The sequence below is a fragment of the Schistocerca piceifrons genome, chromosome 1 (genome assembly GCF_021461385.2).
Source record: "Schistocerca piceifrons isolate TAMUIC-IGC-003096 chromosome 1, iqSchPice1.1, whole genome shotgun sequence".
Classification (NCBI taxonomy): domain Eukaryota; kingdom Metazoa; phylum Arthropoda; class Insecta; order Orthoptera; family Acrididae; genus Schistocerca; species Schistocerca piceifrons.
The window spans coordinates 780,460,662-780,485,277 of NC_060138.1; the positions used below are offsets into that span (position 1 = coordinate 780,460,662).

At 41.8% G+C, this 24,616-nt stretch overlaps 1 protein-coding gene across 1 annotated transcript in view; it reads right to left on the reverse strand.

The window, feature by feature from the left end:
* The window catches only part of LOC124792617 (apolipoprotein D), a 113,004-nt gene extending 95,134 nt beyond the window's left edge, over positions 1 to 17,870 (reverse strand). Inside the window, exon 1 of the mRNA XM_047257954.1 lies at positions 17,697 to 17,870. Coding sequence (XP_047113910.1) covers positions 17,697 to 17,852 — 156 coding nt within the window. The 5' untranslated portion in view covers positions 17,853 to 17,870. The remainder of the gene's footprint in view (positions 1 to 17,696) is intronic.
* Between the last annotated feature and the right edge of the window lie 6,746 nt (positions 17,871 to 24,616).

The following is a 24,616-nucleotide window of genomic DNA, read 5'->3' on the forward strand; positions in this document are numbered from 1 at the left end:
GAAGAAAGAATAGGAACGTGGTGTTCAACGCGGAACGCGCTGCTGTGAACATGATGCTGCGTAACGCTTAGAAATGATCCAGCCTCTTCATGTGGAACTTCTATCACGACGCGATCACATGCGACCGGAGCGCGCTCCATTGACAGCACAAAACCTCGCTAAATGGACAAGCGTAAACTAACTCTTCACTTTGTCAAAGACACAAGTATAGCATTCGTATGACAATGTTTATTACATTAATTTATACTTTGGATGTTGAACCAACAGTGTTGTTCCTGTGGCCAAGCAACCGTGGTGCTCTCTTTGCAATGAAAGTAGAAGCTATCTACATGCGGCGTAGGTGACATTCTTCCATTTCATTGGTATGTGTTCAGAATATCTCACCCGCTTTTTTTCTCTCTGCATTTATATGACTACTTCGCAGTTCACACTTAAGTGACTGATAGAGGGTTTACCGAACCACCTTCAGACTATTTCTCTACGGTTCAACTCAGCGCGCAGGAAAAACGAACACTTAATTCTTTTCTTGTGAGCTCTAATTTCTCTTATTTTATCACGATGATCATTTCTCCCGATCTAAGTGGGCGTCAACAAAACATTTTCACGTTCGGAGGACAAAGTTGGTGATTCAAAATTCGTGAAAAGGTCTCACCGCAACTAAAAACGCTTTTTTTTTTATTACCAAACCAACTCGTGTGTCATATCGGTGACACTTTCTCCCCTATTTCGCGGTAATGTAAAACCAGCTGCCCTTTACTGAACTTTCACGATGTCCTCCGTCAAATGTATTTAGTAAGGATCGTATACCGCATATCAGTACTCCAGAAGATGACGGACAAGGGTAGTGTAGGTAATCCGCTTAGAGGACCTGTGGCACATTCTAAGTGTTCTGCCAATAAAATGTAGTCTTTGGGTCGCCTTCCCCACAACATTACCTGTATGATCATTGCAGTTTAAGTTGTTCGTAATTGTAGTACCTAGATATTTAGTTGAATTGACAGCCTTTGGATTTACGTGATTTATTGTGTAAGCGAAATATAACGAATTTCTTTTAGTAGTCATGTGGATGGCCTCAAACTTTTCACTATTTAGAGTTAATTGCTATTTTTCGCACCACACAAATATCTTGTCAATAATATTCTTCCGGGCCGTTGACCACATTATCAATACATAAAATTTTCCGACGTTGGATTGGCAATCGTTAAAACAAAGGCGTTTTTAGAATGAATTTTCACTCTGCAGCGAAGTGTGAGCTGATATGAAACTTCCTGGCAGATTAAAACTGTGTTCCGGACCAAGACTCGAACTCGGGACCTTTGCCTTTCGCGGGCAAGTGCTCCACCGACCTTTTTCTCCTGATCGCATTTTGTTCTTTAATGTTCGTTGCATTTACCTGGGGCGGACGTCCCATGACTCCAGTTCAAGTTCATCGTTGATCCGTTCACTCGGTTTTTTTTATTTTATTTTTTTTTTTTTTTTTTTTTAACGGAGGACAGTTAACCCTCTGACTGAACACGCTGAGCTACAATGCCGGCATCGACTGAGCCACCCAAGGCTGTCCACACAGCCTCAATTCCGACGGTTTTAATCTGGCAGGAAGTTTCAAGGGCGTTTTCCTTTGCGGTGAGATCTTTTCACGAAATTTCAATTACCATATTTACAATGCGGACAACAGCCCAGAAGAACAGTGACAACGACCGTGGAAGCCTACGCTTACGTACAGATATCTTGTCTAAATCATTTTTCAATTGTCTTTGACACTCTGGACACCTAGGAATTTGGATTGTTCAGCCTCAATAGTCATTTGTGATCAGAAAAATTATGGAAAATTCATATGAACGTAATACAGATCTGCACTTCCTACTCATCGAATTCAACAAGCCTCTGACAGCATAAAGCGGCAAGAATTACGCAGAGTGCCGAGAGAAATTTGTATAGGTGCTATACTTGTAAATCAAATCAGAATGACAAAGATACAGGGCAAAAGTAAAGATTTTTAACAGGACAAATGAAATCTTCACCTTTAGTAAAGGCGTGGAGCAAGGTGACAGTCTCCCCACTGTCTTATTCAGCATAGCCCTGCACAGCATATTAAAGAAAACCAATGAAAGAGGTGCGATGTTTATGAAAACTAGCCGGTTATTCGCCTATGCCGATAACAATGCAGTAGTAGAAATAAATACAAAAACACTAAAAATACATACCTGGCAAAGTAAAATCAACGTCACAGTAAATGAAAACAGAACAAAATACATGGTAACTTCACACTCTGAGGCCATAAAGAACCCCTAAAGATCTAAATATAAATGGGAAATGTTTCAAAGCAGTGTTCTGTCTTATTTACCTGGGAGGTTTAATACCAAATGATATCAGCATGGAAATGGTATAAGAAAAGGATACAATCAGGGAACAGAGCTTTGCAAATCTATAAGTCTTCAAAAACAGTCTTGTTACGAGGTGGACGAAAATCTTAGTATACGAGGTGCGACAATAAAGCAATGAGACTGATTTTCTTTGCAAGATGTGGCAACCCTGCAGGCTTGCGTAGGCAAAATATATTTGACCTTGGTCTATAAGCTGCTTCTAGTCCAAGCGGCACATCGATGCAACTGCGCACTTGTGAGTTGTGCTGCAATAAGCTAACACGTATTTGTGTCTCTCGTCACGGAAATGGAACCACATAATATTGCGCAATGGTATGCCATTTCTTTTTGCGTTAAATTGGGTGAAAACCCAACGACAACTTACGGTGAGCTTCAGAAGGCTTTTGGAGAGGAGGTTATCTCAAGAGCTCAAGTTTTTCGTTGGCATAGAATGTTTAGTGAAGGCAGAACGAATGTTGAAGCTGAAGACTGCAGTGGACGACCGTCAACTTCACGGACGGATGTCAACTTGGCTAGGGTGCGTGAACTCGTACGATCTGATCGAAGATTATCCGTGAAAATGATTGCAGAAGAACTGAACATCAATCGAGAAACGGTTCGTCTAATAATAACTGAAGATCTTGGTATGAGAAAGATTTGTGCAAAAATGGTCCCCAAAAATCGCACACCACAACAGCGAGAAACACGGAAAAATGTGGCAGCCGATCTGTTAGACCAAAAGGAAGTCAATCCAAAATTGTTGAGCCGTGTTATCACTGGTGATGAAAGTTGGTTTTTTCAGTATGATCCAGAGACAAAACGCCAAAGTTCGCAATGGTGCTCAAACGGATCACCCAGACCAAAAAAGCTGGCATATCAAAGTGAAATGCATGCTCGTGTGCTTCTTTAATTCCAAGGGAATTGTTCATAAAAAGTGGGTGCCTCCTGGACAAACAGTTAACCAATATTACTAAAAAGAAATTTTAGAAATAGTTCGTAAAAGAGTTCTTCGTGTCCGTGCCAACTTTGCTGATAATTGGATTCTGCATCATGATAATGTGCCATCCCATACTGCTCTGTCAGTACAGCAATTTTTAACCTCAAAACAAATTTCAGTACTACAACAGCCACATTATTCACCATATACCACTCCGTGCGACTTTTTTCTATTTCCAAGAGTCAAAACGGTGGTCAAGGGACACCATTTTCAAACAACACAAGATGTCCAAAAAGCTGTGAGGAGGGTCTTGGAGGATATTACAGAAGATGAGTTCCAGAAATGTTACCATCAATGGCAGAAGCGTTGGAAAAAGTAAGTGCAATCAGAAGGGAACTACTTTGAAGGAGACAACACTAAATTGAATAAAATGGTAAGCAACATTTTTTTTCACATCAGTCTCATCACTTTATTGTCGCACCTCGTATAGCTCCCTAATTGTCTCAGTTGTCACATACGTGTCAGAGATATGGATACTGACAGAAGACGCCAAAAACGCAGTAATGATCTTTGAGCAAAACGTACTGAGCAAAATGTATGGCCCAATAAGGGAGGAAGAAGGTTGGAGTAGACGCTGTAACACCGAGCTACATGCATTAAGAAACGAAGTGTTATAGCAAAATTTGTCAAATCACAACGAATACGAAAGCTAGAAGAGAATGGCGGAGCATAGCATAAAAAAGAAAATGATGAGAGGTTCAAATGGATCGGAGCACTATGGGACTCAACTGCTGAGGTCATTAGTCCCCTAGAACTTAGAACTAGTTAAACCTAACTAACCTAAGGACATCACAAACATCCATGCCCGAGGCAGGATTCGAACCTGCGACGTAGCGGTCTTGCGGTTCCAGACTGCAGCGCCTTTAACCGCACGGCCACTTCGGCCGGCCAATGATGAGAGGTGTGATCGATGGCGGTAGGCGAAAAGCGAAGCCTAGGAGAAGGTGGATTGAGTCACCAGCAAAGGAGTCGGAGGGTGGAAAAGAGCTGCAAAAATCTCACGGAGGAAAACAGTTGAAGAAGTGGTCACCAAGGGTTGTAACGCTACAGAAGAAGAAGATACACTAACTATTTGCCCATTTTCTGTAATCATTTTGGCCTGCACGTTCGATAAGGTTTCGCAAACATACATTATCATGTCAGAAATTCATCGCGTGGGAGACAGACGTACCAATTCACGGCTCGTGTGAGAGGGATTGTGTAATACAGCGGGTGGACAAAAATATGGAATCACAAAAACCGTGGCACATTACCATGCCTATGTAATGCGGTGTAGGAAACCCGTTGGCAGTCAAAGCAGCTGTCAGTCGTCTCGGAATGGATATATACAGGTCCTGCATGTTTTTCAAGGAAACCTTATAACACTGCTCCTCAGAATAGTGGCGAGTTCAGATACGATGATGGAATGGATAGCGTTTACTCAACCTACTATCTAAAGTAGAGCACAGAGGCTCAGTAATATTGAGATCTGGTGAGTGTAGTGGTCAGGAGAGATGCGTTAATTCATCCTCTTGCTTACAGACCGGGGCCCTATCGCCCTGGAACACAGCATCACCACTGGGGAACAGCCATTGTACGGCTCTGAGCACTATGGGACTTAACTGCTGTGGTCATCAGTCCCCTAGAACTTAGAACTACTTAAACCTAACTAACCTAAGGACATCAGACACATCCATGCCCGAGGCAGGATTCGAACCTGCGACCAAAGTGGTCGCGCGGTTCCAGACTGTAGCGCCTAGAACCGCTTGGCCACTCCGGCCGGCAACAGGCATTGTAGCTTGGACTGGACACAATCAGTAAGATCGGTCACATAATCCCTGGCAGTAATACGACGTTGCAAAATAATCATTGGACCCCAGGAATACCACGATAGGGCTGCCCAGATCATCGCCGACACACCGCCATGTTTCTCTCTTGAGACGTAAACACGGCCAGAAGTTGGCGAACGTGTAAAACAAGACTCATCCAACCAAATGATTTTCTTATATTGCTCCATAGTCCAGGTTTTACGGCTTTGGCATGACGTTTTCCCGTTACAGGCGTCTGCGTCACTGATGCGTGCTTTCGGAACTCCAACTCGCCCTGCAATTCCCAGCTTATGGAGCTCCCTTCGTGTTGTTTTGGAGCTGACAGGATTCCCGAGTGCGGCATTCAGTTCTGAAGTGACTTTTGCAGCTGTCGTCGTCTTATTTTTCGTCACAACCCTCTTTAATCACCGTCTGTCACGATCACTCAACACCCAGTTTTGCCTGTGTTGTGACTTAGTGGATGATATTTTTCCGCTTTCCCTGCATGCGCTATAAATCTTCGATACGGTGCCTCTCGAAACACCAAACACTTCGTGTACCTTGGTTACGGAAGCATCCACCGTATGAGCACCAACAATTTATAAACGTTCGAATTAGTTCCGACATAATGCACTGACAGCCACACAGAACACTGCCCTGTCAGCGACTGACTCTTTCAACGTATTGGGGGCATTGCGCAGGTGCCGTTCGTGATAGAACACAACCAATGCAGGCTTGGCTATCATCTGCATTTATGTTCAATCATACAATTCCCGCGCTGATTCCGCTGTTTCCACATTTTTGTCCAGTGAAAAATGAAGTCGAAATTAACGACCCAGGAGCCATGACTGAAGCGTTCGACGGATCCTAAAGTAAAATTTTGTCTACCGACTCGATAGGAAATCCCAAGAAGTTTTGGTCTCATGTTGAATCAGTAAACGGATCGAGCCAGACACCCTCTGACCGAAGAGGTGCTCAAGCGGAGGACGACACAGAAGAGTCCGAAGTACTGAACGTCCCTTTCCAAACCAGTTTCATAAAGGAAGAGCGCACTGTAGTACTTTCTCTAAATCGCCGCACGAATGAGAAAATGACAGATATCGAAATAAGTGGCCACGGGATAGAAAAGTAACTAAAATCGCTTAACAGAGGGAAGGCCGGTGCGGACCTGACAGGACTCTACATAGCGTTTGGGAAAAATTTGCCGTTCTGCTAACAGCAGTAGGCGTATCAGACCTTCTCTGTAATTGGAATGAAGACTTTCTAGCAAACATAACATAGAAAGTGACTTGGGGCATACCCCAAGCAGTGTTATAGGTCCATTATTTTTCGTGATCTATATAAATGACGCAGGAGACAATATCGAAAGTTCCATGAGGATTTTCGCGGATTACATTGTTGTATACACCGAACTTGCAACGCTAGAGCATTGTGGCGAAATGCATAAAGACCTGCAGAGGACTAGAAATTGGCCCTCAAAATAAACGAACGTAACGTATTGCGTATACCTCCACGAAATATCTAGGAGTATTTGTAATGTTATTCATTTTAATAATGAATAAAAATAGGAGGGCGGGTCAGCTACTACGAACAGCATAGTGAGCGCATTATTGTAACCAAGATAGACACGAAGCCCACCTCTAACACAGTAGTACAACTAGTTCCGCAGATGACGAAGAGATTGAAGAAATGTATGATGACACAAAAGAAACTATTCAGATAGTGAAGGGAGGCGAAAATTTAATAGTCATGGGGGACTGGAATTCGACAGTAGGAAAAGGAAGAGAAGGAAAAGTAGTAGATGAATATCGAATGCGGGTAAGGAATGAAAGAGGAGGTTTCCTGGTAGAATTTTGCACAGAGCGTAACTTAACCAAAGCCAACACTTGGTTTAAGAATCATGAAAGGAGGTTGTATACGTGGAGGAGGCCTCGACACAATGGAGGGTTTCAGATGCATTATATAATGGTAAAACATTGCAAAAAGGTAGGAATTTAAGGAGATGAGACCTGGATAAACTGAAAGAACTAGAGGTTGTAGAGAGTTTCAGAGAGAGCATTCGGGAACGATTGACAGGAACAGGGGAAAGATATACAATACAAGAAGAATGGGTAGCTTTGAGAGATGAAATAGTGAGGGCAGCAGAGGATCTAGTAGGTAAAAAGACAAGGGCTAATAGAAATCCTTGGGTAACAGAAGAGATATTGAATTTAATTGATGAAAGGAGAAAATACAAAAATGCAGTAAATGAAGCAGGCAAAGTGGAACTCTGAGCTTAACCAGACTGAAATCTCAATTTCAGTCACAAACCCAGTCCAATTAAATCAACATGGGTACAGCACCTTCAAAGACAAATTACCCCAGTGGGTCAAATCCTACGGTTGAAAAACCGCAAGTGGTCTATTCGGATTCTGGGGAGACCACAGAAGTGTGCATGGAGGTAAATCGGAGTACCTCAAAACCCCGTAGTAACAAAATCAAACCAAAATCTAGAATTTGGCTAATGACATTTAATGTAAATTCTCTCTTAAAAATGGGAAAACTAAAAAACATCCAGGACAAATCCAGAGAACGTAAAATCAAAATTATTGCATTTCAGGAATCACGATATACAGATGAAAATCCTTTTGATCCGGAAGGATACAGGATATACAAAGGAAAACCTAGAAAACGAGCCATGGCAAATTGTCCACAATTTGGAACTGGATTTATAGTAGATACATCAATACTTGATTCAGTCGCAACTTTCAAATCTTACTGGGGTCGGCTCTCCACGATGACAGTAAAATCAGCTAATAAGATATATACCCTAATCAACGGACATGCACCAACTAACATCACTAACAAAAACAAAATAGAAGAAGTAGAAGAATTCTGGAACCAATTAGATAATATTCTCCAAAAAATCCCAAATAACCATGTCAAAATCCTTATGGGCGATTTCAATGCACAAATCGGTAAAGAAAAGATATATCGATATGGGGTAGGTAAATGGTCAGGGCATACACAGACCAACCGGAATGGCATGCGACTCATTGAAATCTGCATAAACCATGACCTATTTTTCAAATCAACCTTTTTCAAGAAAAGAGCCTCGAAAACGAAAACTTGGATCTCACCTAATCCATTACTAGGTGAATATCAGTTGGATCATGTAATGATCTCCCGCGTAAATACAGTAGAAATCATGAAACTTAAAGTCCTTAATGGACTAGACCTAGATTCCGAACATTACCCAACAAAATTCTCCCTAGATGTCATTCCAGAAAAAAGAAAATTCACTAAGAAATCTCCACACCGTAAATATGATGTACAAAAGATAAATGGCAATGAACAATTTACAAAAGAAACTCAAAATTTAAAACCACAAAATTGGCAACAACTGCAAGCAGGACTTTTAAATGCAGCTGAAACTGTAGGCACCGCAAACAAGAACACGTAAACACCCATGGTGGACAGATGAGTGTGACCAACTGATAAATCTCAGACAACAGGCGTGGCAAAATTGGTTGTGCAACAAAAATCAAAAGACCCTGGAAGATCTCAAAGATACCAAGAAAACAGTCACAAAAGCAATACGAACAGTCCGTGAACAACACGAAGACAAAAAATTGCAAGACATAGAAAATGATTTCAAGAAAAACAATTCCCGAAATTTCTACAGAGTATTCAGACAAAAATTAACAAAGTACTCTCCTCCATCACTCCAGTTCAAAAATGACCATGGGGAAATTGCTCATACCAACACCGAAAACTGTGAAATTCTTGCAAAATACTTTTCTAAATTACTGAATTGTGAAAAGCCTACAGAAAAATTTGAGTTTCATCGTACACAACGAAACCCAGACTCAAAGCCACCAAGTTTACAAGAGATTAAAGAGATAATTCAGTCACTGAAAAATAACAAAGCATCAGGAGAAGACCAAATCATCGCAGAATTATGTAAAAATGCAGGAGAAAATCTTATAGCTACACTCAAAGAAATTATACATGAAATCTGGAAAACTGAAAAAATCCCCACAGATTGGAAGACTGCAATCATACATCCTCTGTACAAAAAAGGAAGTAAAATAGACCCCAACAACTATCGTGGAATCTCTTTATTGTCAATAACATACAAAATTCTGTCTAAAGCCCTACTAAACCGCGCATAACCTCAGCTGGATTCAAAACTAGGCGAATACCAAGGTGGGTTCAGAAAAGGTCGATCTTGCGTAGAACAAATCCTTAATTTGAAAAACTCAATGAAATATTTACATAATACGTCAAACAAAAGTTATGTCATCACGTTTGTCGACTTTAAAAAAGCATATGACAGTATAGACCGAGAATCCCTTTTTGAAGTATTAGCAGAATTTGGACTAGATCAAAAGACAACAAACATCATAAAAGAAACACTCACGGAGATCAAATCCAAAGTAAAATTTATGGGAGAATTGAGCACAGAATTTGAAATAGACACAGGAGTACGACAAGTGGATGTACTGTCCCCAGTGCTCTTCAATTGTGCTCTTTAAAAAGTTGTTAGAGAATGGAAAAAAGCAGGTGCTCCAGCACACAGACTGGGACCAAGACATAAGGGCATAGAATTACACTGTTTAGCATTTGCTGATGACATGGCACTGATCGCACAAGACATTACTGATGCACAGAAACAGCTAGAATTATTACAAGAACAGGCAGCTAAAATAGGATTACAAATTTCATTTGAAAAAACAAAATTTATGACTGACGTCAAAGATGCACCTTCTGATCTCAAAATTGGTAATAACTACATCTCTCGAGTAAAAGAATTTAAATATTTAGGTGAATGGATTGCAGAAAATTGTAATGAAAAGAAATCTGTCAGATCAAGAGCCCAGAAAATGGAGACGGCGTTTCAGTTAACAAAAAACATTTATAACAAAAAGAGTCTCTCGTGGAACTGCAAAATACGACACTACACAACAGTAATTAGACCCGAAGCTCTCTACGCATCTGAGACACTAAACCTTCAACACAGAACACTAAAAGAGGAATTAGAAGTGAAAGAACGTAAGATAATTAGGAAAATCCTAGGACCAAGATGGGGTACATTATCCAAAACCCAATGCAGAAATATATAAAAATATCTCCAAAATAACAGACACAATGCGCATGAGAAGAATCCAATTCATGGGGTACTTAGAAAGAATGGACTCAAACAGGTTAACGCACAAAATCCATACATTTTTAAAGAACAAAACTACAAGACCGAACTGGTACAAACAGACGGAAAAAGACCTGAGAGAATTAGGGTCTCCAAATCTACATGATAGAAATGAAATCAGAAAAATCACAAACACACGGGGTTTTGAGGAAGAAGAGAGAAAAACTAACCGACATACATGGTCTACGCAACGAAAGCTAGCCCATCCGTTGTTTATGAAGGAATACTTGACGAAAAGGAAGGCCAACAAATGTTGATTACGCGTGGTCCTAAGTGATCCATTCGCGAAGAAGAAGAAGAAGCAGGTAAAAAGGAATACAAATGTCTCAGAAATGCGATCGACAGGAAGTGCAAGATGGCTATGCAGGGATGGCTAGAGGACAAATGTAAGGATGTAGATACGTATAACACTAGGGGTAAGATAGATACTGCCTACAGGAAAATTAAAAAGACCTTTGGAGAAAAGAGAACCACTTGCATGAATATCAAGAGCTCAGATGGAAACCCAGTTCTAAGGAAAGAATGGAAAGCAGAAAGATGGAAGGAGTATATAGAGGGTCTATACAAGGACGATGTACTTGAGGATAATATTATGGAAACGGAAGAGGATGTAGATGAAGATGAAATGGGAGATATGATACTGCGTGGAGAGTTTGACAGAGCACTGAAACACCTAAGTCGAAACAAGGCCCCAGGATTATACAACATTCCATTAGAACTACTGACAGCCTTGGGAGAGCCAGCCATGCCAAAACTCTACCATCTGGTGAAAAAGATGTATGAGACAGGCGAAATACCCTCAGACTTCAAGAATAATATAATAATTCCAATCCCAAGGAAAGCACGCGTTGACAGGCGTGAAAATTACCGAACTATCAGCTTAATAAGTCACGGCTGAAAAATACTGAAACGAATTCTTAACAGAGGAATGGAAAAACTGGTAGTAGCCGACCTTGGGAAAGATTAGTTCGGATTCCGTAGAAATGTTGAACCCTACGACTTATCTTAGAAGATAGATTAAGAAAGGTAAACCTATGTTTCTAGCATTTGTAGACCTAGAAAAAGCTTTTGACAATGTTGGCTGGAATACTCTCTTTCAAATTCTGAAGGTGGCTGGGGTCAAATACAGGAAGCGAAAGGCTATTTACAATTTTTACAGAAACCAGGTGGCAGTTATAAGAGTCGAGGGGCGTGAAAGGGAACAGTATTTGAGAAGGGAGTGAGACAGGGTTGTAGCCTATCCCCGATGTTATTCAATCTGTATATTGAGCAAGCAGTAGAGGAAACAAAAGAAAAATTCGGATTAGGAATTAAAATCCATATAGAAGAAATAAAAACTTGGTTGTTTGCCGATGACATTGTAATTCTGTCAGAGACATCAAAGGACCTGGAAGAGCAATTGAACAGAATGGACAGTGTCTTGAAAGGAGGATTTAAGATGAACATCAACAAAAGCAAAACGAGGATAATGGAATGTAGTCGAATTAAATCAGGTGATGCTGAGGGAATTAGGTTAGGAAACGAGACACTTAAAGTAGTTGATTAGTTTTGCTATTTGGGAAGCAAAATAACTGACGATGATCCAAGTAGAGAGGATATAAAATGTAGATTAGCGTTTATAAAGAACAGAAATTTGTTAACATCGAGTATAGATTTAAGTGTCAGGAAGTCTTTTCTAAAGGTATTTGTATGGAGTGTAGCCATGTATGGATGTGAAACATGGACGATAAACAGTTTAGACAAGAAAAGAATAGCAGCTTTCGAAATGTGGTGCTACAGAAGAATGCTGAAGATTGGGTGGCTAGATCACGTAACTAATGAGGAGGTACTGAACAGAATTCCTGAGAAGAGGAATTTGTTGCACAACTTGACCACAAGAAGGGGTCGGTTGGTAGGACATGTTTTGAGGCATCAAGCGATCACCAATTTAGTATTGGAGGGCAGCATGGAGGGTAAAAATCGTAGAGGGAGACCAAGATGTGACTTCATTTAGCAGATTCAGAAGGATGTAGGGTGCAGTAGATGCTTGGAGATGAAGAAACTTGCACAGGATAGAGTAGCACAGAGAGCTGCATCAAACTGGTCTCTGGACTGGAGACCATAACAAAAACAACATGTGTAAGGAACAATTTAAAGTGGAACGACCAGATAAAACTAATCACAGGAAAGGCAGACGCCAGACTGAGATTCATTGGAAGAATCCTCAGAGCATGTAGCTGATCAACAAATGAGATAGCTCGCAAGGCTCTATTTCGACCAGTACTTGAATATTGGTCGACAGGATGGGATGAGCTAGCAATAAAGGAAACAAAAGAAAAGTTCGGAGTAGGTATTAAAATCCATGGAGAAGAAATAAATACTTTGGGGTTCGCCGATGACATTTTAATTCTGTCAGAGACAGCAAAGGACTTGGAAGAGCAGTTGAACGGAACGGACAGTGTCTTGAAAGGAGGGTATAAGATGAACATCAACAAAAGCAAAACGAGGGTAATGGAATGTAGTCGAATTAAGTCGGGTGATGCTGAGGGAATTAGATTAGGAAATGAGACACTTAAAGTAGTAAAGGAGTTTTGCTATTTGGGGAGCAAAATAACTGATGATGGTCGAAGTAGAGAGGATATGAAATGTAGACTGGCAATAGCAAGGAAAGCGTTTCTAAAGAAGAAAAATTTGCTAACATCGAGTATAGATTTAAATGTCAGGAAGTCGTTTCTGAAAGTATTTATATGGAGTGTTGCCATGTATGGAAGTGAAACGTGGACGATAAATAGTTTAGACAAAAAGAGAATAGAAGCTTTCGAAATGTGGTGCTACAGAAGAATGCTGAAGACTAGATGGGTAGACCACATAACTAATGAGGAAGTATTGAATAGAATTGGGGAGAAGAGGAGCTTGTGGCACAACTTGACTAGAAGAAGGGATCGGTTGGTAGGACATGTTCTGAGACATCGAGGGATCACCAATTTAGTATTGGAGGGCAGTGTGGAGGGTAAATATCGTAGAGGGAGACCAAGAGATGAATACACTAAGTAGATTCAGAAGGATGTAGGCTGCAGTAGGTACGGGGGGAGATGAAGAAGCTTGCACAGGATAGAGTAGCATGGAGAGCTGCATCAAACCAGTCTCAGGACTGAAGACTACGACAACAACAGGATGGGATCTGTACCAGGCAGGTTTGATAGCGCAAACAGAGAATATCCGAAGTAGAGCACTAATCACGAAAATCAAATGAAACAAATTACATGATATTTCCGCCATCTGACTGCACAGACTACTTTAATTTACATGACTATCATCATTTCAGCCATAAATAATTATCAAATATAACAGTGTTGGGTATCATTATACTTTGTTAAGTGAAGTCATCGTCAAGATCCATTGAATTGGGTGTCCCAACGCGCAGATAAGTGCAAAATCAACAAAATATATGGCAGACTGGTAGTGAACTTGCTTACCAGCCATAAAACAAATGAGTCACACAACGATCATCAATACAGTAGTTACATGAGCAGTGAATATGGACTGAATATGTACTATGGCAGTTACTGATCGTGTATTGATGTTTATTCTGTTTCTCAGTTGTTTTATGGCTGGTAAACTGTTTGCTACTTGTATTTCATAGATTTCGATGATTTTGTGCTTATCTGTACACTGGGACGCCCAGTTCAATAGATGTTGACGATGACTTTACTTAACAAATGCCATTTATAGTCAACATTGTTGTGCTTGATAATGGCTTGTGGACGAAGTCACAATAGTAATATAAGGTAAGGAATTTTGTAGAGTTAGATGGTGGAAATATCATTCAAGCATTATTAGATAACTGTGGTAAAAAAAATGAAAAAAATATCAAATGAAACTAATGGTTCCAGACAGATTTTCAGGTCCGAGAGATCTATGATGTATGTGTATAGACTGAAGCGGTGAATGAAAATTTGTAGCGAGGCCAGGATTCGAATCATGAAAGGGTCACGGCGATAACCAACCAAGTCTAGCGGCAGAGGCTGCAAGAGAGGCGTTCTGCGACATGGTGTGGTTTACTGTTAAAGCTCCAACCGCACACGTTCCTAGAACAGTCAGCAAATATATTGCTTCCTCCTACGTATATCTCGCGAAAAGGCCATCGAGGTAAATTAGACAGATTCAAGCCCACACGAAGGCTTGCCGGCAATTGTTGATCCCATGATCCATTCGCTTCTGGAACAGGAAAGCGGAAGAGTGACAGTGGTACACAAAATACCCTCTTCCACATACCGCAGCGTGACTTGCGAAGTATAAATGTAGATAAACATGTACTGGGTTGGTGCATGAGTTCGTAGCGTTTTTGTTTTGCATGTTGTTATTCCCGTTGCTATGTATTTATCGATTGCCATTTTTTATTTGTAGTTCGCTGTTTGGTATCTGAGTTTACGTGTTATTATTTTCTCATTTGGAGATAGTGGGTGGAGCTGCGGTCGATAAAAAATGAAGTGCCAAGTGAGGGACTCGGAACTTTTCCGACATATTCTTCTGTTTCAGTTCAGTAGAGGGGTGATAGGAGCGAAGGCAGTCAGAAACATTTGCACCGTGTGTGGGGAGAAAGCCACAGCACAGAGCAAACAACAAAATGGTTTTCTCGTTTTAAGGAGGACCGTTTTCATATTGGTGACACTCCACATTCAGGAAGCCATTCAAGGTTTGATGAAGATCGTTGAAACGCATTAATCATGATCCATGTCAGTGTACTCGAGAGCTGGCACATGTGATGAACTGTGATCGTTTCACCATCGTGCGACATTAGCATACAATGGGGAAGATTCACAGATCGGTTGTGTGGGTACCGTATGCTCTAAGCCAAAATCACAAAAATCAACAGGTGGCAATACATGCATCTCTCCTTGTTCGTCATCAATTGGCCCGTGAACAACACAAACTATTCCTATCCTGTGTCTTCAGTGGTGACGATAAATTGTGTCTTTATGCTAACATAAAAGGAAATGAAAGGAATGATTGAGTCCAAACAAAGCAGCAACTCTCCGTATAAAGACCTGCGCGCATCCACAAAAAAATAATGTTACGGACCTGGTGGAACACCGAAGGTGTGGTGTCCTACGATTGGTTGCCCGAGGTGTAACCATCACTGCTGACATTTATTGCCAACATCTGAGACGTCTTGCGGACGCAGTCCAAGAACGACTACTAGGAAGACTGCGTTAAGTAATAAGGCCACAACGCATTTTGCTAAACTGATGACAAATACTATACTGGAGTTGAGTTAAGAAATCATTCTGCTCTCAATTAATAAAATTTTCTCGGGCTTCCAGCCGCGTCAGGTAGTTAAAATCCCGCTAGCTTTCAACCAAGCTCTGCCCGGTCTTTGTCAAGTGGTAAGAAAGACTGCTGTGTCGCCGTGGCCGCATAGTTATATAGCCCCACTGCTGGCTATGACGTCAGTGGTGCTCTCTTCCTCGCCATATACGGTAATGTTTTCATGCCGCGTCCGTCGTGCCCGTTTTAACATCAAGATAGCCGGGTCCCAAGCTGTGTTGAGCTGCAAACCGCCGTCCTTGTTGATGGTGTTTTCAGAGGTTTTTATTTCAATAGCTTCTTTTATGACGCTATCCCAAAATCCCTTCGTCTTCATAACGACATATGTTTCATCAAATAAAATTCGGTGTCCATTTTCTAAGGCGTGTTCTGCCACGGCTGATTTTTCTTGATACCGTAGGCGTAAGCACCTCTCGTGTTCTGTCGGGCGTTGCTCCACAGTGCGTACTGTTTGGCCGACTTAGTAACAACATCATTGACATGGTATCTTGTACACTCCAGGCGTTCTAAGCCCTAGATCGTCCTTCACAGGCCTCGTGAGCTGACGAATTTTCGCTGGTGGCCTGAACACCGATAAAATCTTATATCTCTGTACCACAGAAAGGCAAAAACACAAGTTTCTTGCTTTCTCCGCCGGCCCTGTTGGCCAAGCGGTTAAAGGCGCTACAGTCTGGAACCGCGCGACCGCTACGGTCACAGGTTCGAATCCTGCCTCAGGCATGGATGTGTGTGATGTCCTTAGGTTAGTTAGGTTTAAGTAGTTCTAAGTTCTAGGGGACTGATGACCTTAGAGGTTAAGTCCCATAGTGCTCAGAGCCATTTGAACCTTGCTTTCTCTTCGTGGGATTTTAACCACCTGACGCGGCTGGAAGCCCGAGAAAATTTTATTAATTCATATCGCTGCGATGTAAAGTAGTAAAGGAGTTTTGCTATTTGGGGAGCAAAATAACTGATGATGGTCCAAGTAGAGAAGATATAAAATGTAGACTGGTAATGGCAAGGAAAGCGTTCCTGAAGAGGAGAAATTTGTTAACATCGAGTATAGAGTTAAGTGTCAAATGGTTCAAATGGCTCTGAGCACTATGGGACTCAACTGCTGAGGTCATAAGTCCCCTAGAACTTAGAACTACTTAAACCTAACTAACCTAAGGACAACACACACATCCATGCCCGAGGCAGGATTCGAACCTGCGACCGTAGCGGTCGCGCGGTTCCAGACTGTAGCGCCAGATTTAAGTGTCAGGAAGTCGTTTCTGAAAGTATTTGTATGGAGTGTAGCCATGTATGGAAGTGAAACATGGACGATAAATAGTTTGGACAAGAAGAGAATAGAAGCTTTCGAAATGAGGTGCTACAGAAGAATGCTGAAGATTAGATGGGTAGATCACATAAATAATGATGAAGTATTGAATAGAATTGGGGAGAAGAGGAGTTTGTGGTACAACTTGACAAAAAGAAGGGATCGGTTAGTAGGACATGTTGTGTGGCAGCAAGGGATCACAAATTTAGCATTGGAGGGCAGCGTGGAGGGTAAAAATCGTAGAGGGAGACCAAGAGATGAATACACTAAGCAGATTCAGAAGGATGTAGGTTGCAGTAGGTACTGGGAGATGAAGCAGCTTGCACACGATAGGGTAGCATGGAGAGCTGCATCAAACCAGTCTCAGAATTGAAGACCACAACAACAACGACATCGCCGCCAAACAATGCATTCATACATTCCGCTCTCACCTTATTCACCTGATCTTGTGCTCTCAGATTTTCACCTTTCCCATTCTCTGTCGAACAACCTTCGAGTGACTTCATCTCCGGATGAAAATGCTTACCGAACGTGGCTGGACTAGTTCTTCGCCTCAAAACTAAATGGTTTGTACAGTCACAGAATCGAAAAACTACCCCAGCGTTGGTAGAGTGTTGCAAATAGTGACGGAGAATGTATTACTGGTGACTAAATGCTCTGTTATGTGTATCTATTGCTTTCGAAAAACTTAAGGAAAACCGCTACGTACTTATCCACCGACCCACCAGAGAGCCCCGCAGCGGTGTCGGCTTACCTGGTGCACGTCGAGGTCGCGGACCGCCTTGACCTGCGGGCAGCGTGTCTTGTCCTCGCGCCTGCGCGTCAGCCCCGCCGAGGCCGGAGCGGCGGCCAGCAGCGCCGCCGCCAGCAGAAGGCCGCAGCCCAAGCCTGCGCCCACGCCTCCCCTCATGGCAGCCGCGCGATCACTGACTGACTGGCTGGCCGGCCGCACTGGCTGGCTGCCTCCCTCCGCCTCCTCCGCCTCCGCCGCCGCCTTATCGCGAGCTGTGGCCGCGCCTCCGTTTGGGCAGCTCCGACCCAGTCCAGCCCCACACGTACGGACAGGCAGACCGGTCAGCCCGAAGCAGCGCCTTGGAAGGACTGCGACTGGCCGCAGCGGCAAGAAACACGCTGCCCTGCTTCCTTATGCGTCTCCCGCGGCTAGCTCATTACGGGGACGAGGCACCGATCGGAAAGGGAAGAAATACATTCGGCGGTAACCCGCTCCGTCGAGCAGGCTTTACCGCAGCGACCGATTAAGAGGTCTGATAAGGCGGCACCCGAATGCTCTTAACGACACGTCAGCATCGGCAGCAGCGTTTCGTGCGAGACGTTTCCGCTCACACGCGGCGTGAGTCAGCCGACCGGCGGACTTACGGAGCGCAGCGCGTGACTTTCCGAATTGACCCCGGCTCGCAGCAGGAAGAGTTTACTTGCCGCGTTCCTCTGCCCCGCCAGCGACTGCCCAGTCAGTTGATGTAACGTGGATTCGCTGGAACTAGTTTCACGGTACCGTCTTGAGAGAAACACAGTTTTATTGCTTTCTGTCTGTTAACACTTGACTGTTAGGTAGGCACGAGGGTCACGTGAAAGGCAGGTCCCAGTGCGGACGCGTCAGCACGTGACACTGCATGTCTTACGAGAGCCAGTCGCTACGGTCGCAGGTTCGAATCCTGCCTCGGGCATGGATGTGTGTGATGTCCTTAGGTTAGTTAGGTTTAAGTAGTTCTAAGTTCTAGGGGACTGATGACCACAGATGTTAAGTCCCATAGTGCTCAGAGCCATTCGAACAATTTGAACGAGAGCCAGCAGCCCTCCCCGCCGGAGAGCGAGTACTTCAGACGAGTTTAATAATTCTTAACAGGACGTTTTAGTTATACCACATTACGAAATTAATAGTTTTAGTAGCTATCTTTTCATTGACATATTGCTTTCCTGTGGGCCCTGCTCGGAGCCGAGCGTTCGCGAAGTATGGTGGACAAGGCGACTAGTATGTTCATTGCGTGCCCCGTATTTCTCTTGGGCCAATTGTGATGTGTGCCTCCCCACCCCTCTCTCCTCGGGGGTTAATGGAACGTGAGGCGATCAACCTACCTAGCCTCTCGTCAGTAAAGTCTCCGTATTTGTCAGATATTTTTGTTGTTTCGATCCTTTAGGGAGATCTACAAGCACGAATTCGAGTGGGGGGAGGGGGGGACGAGCAAGTGGAGGAGGAGGAGCGGAGGGGTCATGGGACTCATGACCTCATCCAAAAAACACTTTACTAAATGCATTCATATTTTTGCATACGTTAAGTTCCAAATGTCTCAGCTAACTTTCGAAAGAGCACCACGAATGTCTTCTTGAGGAAATCGGATAGCTTTTTTTTCGGTTTCAGTTGTATGAATGTAAATGGTTACCGGTTTTGAGCTGATACAGCCAATCTATTAACCAAGTTATTAACTGTAACTACTGATACAATATGGTGTCAAAAGACACGATTAACTTCTGTGCAGAAAGTCAAACTGTGGTCAACAAGTAGCCTTGTTGCACCTGAGTGACACGACCAAACTCGATATTCAGGTACTGTCATTCAAGTGCAACAATAGACACATAAGCGACTTGTTGACCACACTTTGACATCCTGCGCAGAAGGTAATTGTGCCTTTTAGCACCGTATGGGTATTACTAGTTACGTTGATAACAAGGCGTGTGGTTTGAGAAAGGGTGCGTCAACTTAAAACTAGTAATCCCACTGCAGCAAAAATTGTATATTCATGCAACTGAGACGAGCAAAATAAAAAAATATCATATTTCGTTAGAACTGAACAGTAGCAGAACTACTATCCCGAGGCAGCATACCTCGAATCAGCGAGTCTTTTTTGCCCACGAGGACATGACTGCTTGTGGAGAACATTCCAACCAGTTACAGGTGCCCATTCGTAGGTTCACGGTACCTGTTACCGGCAACAAATCCGACACAGTTCGAGAGTCTACAGGCAGGAATTGCAAACCACAGGAAGCTCAATAAACCGAGATGTAAACGGAAAACAACCCCAATAATGAAAACACCGAGCAAGTACGAATAGGACTCGCACTCTGAGGATTCCATACGAACTTCATTATTAGATGCAAATTTTTGTATTGGACTCCACTTCGGTGACTTGCGTGTCCTTAGCCTACCTCAGTTATCCAACAGGGAAAATGGATCTCCAGTTCAGCACGGAATCTGGAAGATGATGTAATGTCTCTTGCAGCGGTCTCTCCGCGATATTTTCAGAAATTTTATAAATTATATAACTCAGTACATATCTCGAAATATCTCTTCTTATCTTACCGATTATCAATGCAAAGTAGTTACAAGCCCAATTATTCCTTGGAGCGTCCATTTACTCCGTGGAATATCTTCTCTGCTATCTATGTTTTCTCTTATGAAAAGAATAGGGACTTCTTGCCGATTAGTCGTGAAAGAAGGAGGTATATGTATGTATTGTTGAGCTAGTCGCCATCTTGATGAGATTCTGTATGAGAAGGAATTTAATACATGAACTAAACTAAAGTAAGTGTGTTCGCGTATTATTTAACTGTTTATTATTGACAGTGTCTGCTTACTACGCTGTGTTGCACGGGATCAGTGGGGAACGTCTGATTTACACTGGACGAACCTGCCGTTTTGTATGTTCAAGATATCCAGTTACTTCAAATAAATAGGCTAACACGGTCTTACCAGCAGATCTCCGGTCTTCCCCATGTGATCACCGAAAGTTAATAATTATTACAAATGTTTCCAGGAGATCGACTGACAATTTTCGTCGCACCGAGACTTCGAAATTGCTTCACTGCCTTATGGAATTTAAGTTAAGCTCAATTTAATCAGGATAGAACAGTATTGAACTGTGTGAGTGTGATAAGCCTGCTTTGTCAATGAAAATTCCCTTAATATACGCATGTTTTTACTATCCTGACCAGTGAAGCTAAATCAGGCCGGTGTGAGAGAATGTTTTTAAAATTTAAAAAATTTTTTAATTTGGCTTCACTGTGACAGGACACATTTTTGAGCATTACTTAAGCATTGTGTGAATTTTATGTTGCATGTGCACGAGAGAAAAGAAGACGAGGCCTGTTCCAGAAGTCACAATTTCGCCACAACCTACGAGAACGTCGTTCAGGCCACACAATATACAATTAAATTTTTGTAGATAGAAATTTAGAATAACTATTTAAATGTCTATCGGTTTGAATCAGATTTATTAAGTGAATGTTGAGTTGAACTTTAGACAGGAAGTGTTTATTATAAGTGAGTATTATGCAAAATTTAGGTCAGTGACATTATTAACTCAGATGCGAGTGACTTTATATATTTGTTGTTCGGTGTATTACTGGTTCTTACTAGGGCGGTGTATTACTGGTTCTTACTAGGGCGGCTTATAAAATGGCAATGCAACAGCAGAGCGAATCACAACAGCCCTCAGCTGTTCCTGAGGTTAGTGAAACATTAGACGCTAGCTTAACTGAAGTAGTGCCTAGCGGCAGCATTAGTCAGGCCCCACAACAAAGCTCAAGTGTTTCGATGTCATCTGAGCAGGACGAAATAAACCCATTGACTGTAATCATGCAGCAGTTAACACTGTTAGCCAAAAATGTAACAGACTTAACTAAAGCGCAAATAGAGATTAAAAGGGAAATGAATGAACAATTAGCAGCCAATCAAGTGAAAGTCCAGAAGCAATTAGAAGCTAATCAAGCGAAATTAAATAATAAATTAGTAGAGAGTTTTCAGAAACTTGATGATAAATTAAATAAAACTGAGGAAGAATTGAAAATTCAGAATGAAAAGACAGAATTAAAATTAGCTGCTCAAATTGAGCAAGTCACTCAGCAGTGTAATGAAAATGCGAAGAAGTTACGCCTAGAGCTAACTGAGTATGTTGCTACTAAGCTTGATACTATTAAAGAGCAGGTCGAATCAATCCCACAGATAGTTCAAGCACAAGAACAGATGCAATGTTCTATGGCGGTAATTCCGGTATTAGTTGAAGTTCAAGATGAATTAAAGCAACAAGTAAATGAGATGTCAGTAGATATGCAGGATTTGAGACAATCACAAGTCAAGATCCCGAAGGACATCCAAAATTTGGATAAATCCATAAATAACATAAAGGAGAGACAAGACGAGGTTGATCATAAGGTAAACATTCTCGCGGGAAAATTCTCGCAGTTAAGTTTAGAAAGGCAAAGGATTTGTTCAGACAATATTGAAAATACAGTCTGAGCAGCTATATATAATCAAGGTTTTCGAGAAGCCAAAGAGCAACTAGGCGAACAACTTAGGCATTGGAAAGAAAACATTGGCAGAGCAGCTATACAATCTATTGACCGAAAGTTCTGAAGAAAACTTATTTAATAAAGGTTTTCGACAAGCCAAAGAGCAACTAGGCGAAGAACTTAAACATTGGAAAGAAAACATTGAGAGATCTTTATATCTATCTCGAGGAGATTTGTGTTCCACCCAAGGAGATGAAATCATAACAAATCTATCAATGAAGCTACATAATTTCGAACAAGTACAGACAGGGACATTAATGCACACTTTCGTTTTTGCAATCAACATCAATCACAACACTATGAGGGTAGTCATAATGACTGTAATTGTAAAAGCAATACTGAGGAGAAAATGTTGAAACAACGTCAATTCCAGATCTACAACCCAGACAAGAAAAATGTTCATCCCGTAGTGTTTATAAGAAGTTTTAGGGGAGTATTGCCAAAAAATTGGAGTGAGTGGCAAAAGGTTAGTTTCGTGACCGGTTATATTCAGGGGTCAGGAGCTATATGGGCATCTGATATGATATCAACTTGGGACACATATGAAGATTTTGAACGAGCATTTTTATCCAAGTACTGGTCAGAAGGAGTACAAGAACGTTTAAGGCAGGAACCTTTTTCCTTTTCACGTGGATCTTTAAAGAAATACTTCGAGAAATACATAAACAAACCGCGGTATTGGGATAAGCCTATGCCTCTACAAGACGTGATTGGCATATAAAAATCTCGACTTCCGGCCAGCATCAGAAATAGAATGCTGTATATTAATGAGCATGACCTTGACTCTTTCATGACTACGCTTGACACTATAGATATGATCGAGGAAGATGAACATCGGCCAAGACAACCGGTTATGCAGAGGAGAGCGATTGAGGCGCCAAACGCAAAACCGGAACGGAAACGGATTTAATAATTAGTATACTAGGAATAGTCAGAGATTCAACGGAAACAATTGCAACGGAAATGGAAATTTTAATAACAGTGCTGCGAGGGGCAGATTCAGAGACAATCGAACGGGGCGCAGATACAACCCAATGTTTGGAAATGCAAGAGATTACCAGAAGCAGCAGTCTTCAAATAATAATAAAGCGTACAGAAATTCTGACCCTAGATTTGAAGCAAATAACACAACCAGTCATCAACAACAACCAGTCATAACAGAAGTAGTAGATGATTCAAGAGGAAATACTAATCGACATTTAAACTGAAGAGGGCCGCTTTATGCTCCGTAAAGTCGGTCGGGGAATACAAAAGGGGCAAACCTGTTTTAAACTAAATTAATTCCGTGGCAATGTTGAGATATAATGAAGGCGAATGAATGACAGATGAATTGACGAGAGACTTAGAGGCCTGTGTAGTCGAAGATAAAAGGGTTCCTGTGTCTGAGATCATCACAGAAGTGGGAGTAATTTTAACCAATGTTGTATTGGACACAGCTTCATCTACAGACGTAGTATCCGGAACTTTGTTTCGCAGAATTAGTAAAATTAAGAAAATCCCCGTTCTACCAGAACAAAATTGCCGAGTTATAGGTGCAGTGGGAGCAAAATCCCGGAACGTCAAGATACTAACGCTTATAGAGATAAAATTGGGAAATGTAGCTAAACAATGCACATTCCTTGTAGTGGAAAAGTTGTTAGTAGATTGTACTCTTGGCATTGGAACTTTGCAAGCCTGCAATTGCAAGTTGGACTTGGTAGAAGGAAAGGTGCATTTTAAAATCGAAGATCAATTTGTTACACTGATCTTACTGAGAAAGGAGGCAGTGTTTGAGCGATATTTCCGTGGTGCTGCTATGCAGTTGATTTGGGCTGAAAATAATAATATGTACCGACTACCAATCAAGTCAATTCAAGAAGAGGATTTCAGACAAACAGTCGAACAGAAGATTGCTGAGTCAGATTGCCTAACGGATAGTCAGAGGAAACAATTATTCAATATATTAACAGAATATGAGTCAGTTTTCGATGAAAAGCCCGGAATTATTAGAGGATATGTTCGTACATTACAGATTAAGCCCCATAAGACATTTTGCTGCACACACTATCCCATTCCCTGGCGATTAAAACAACCAGTTCAGGAAGAGATACAAAAAATGTTAAACTGGAATCTTATTGGACCGTCGAACAGCCCATATTGTTCTCCGTTGCTTGTTGTACCAAAGCCAGGAGGAAAAGTTCGATTGGTATTAGATGCAAGGGAAATTAACAAAATTATAGTACCTCTGCGCACACATCCGGAGAACATCGATGAGTTAATACAGAAATTTCAAGATGTATCCTATTTAACAAGTATTGATTTGAGAAGTTCGTTCTGGCAAGTCCAGTTAGACAAGGACTCAAGAAAATATACTGCTTTTATATATGGAGG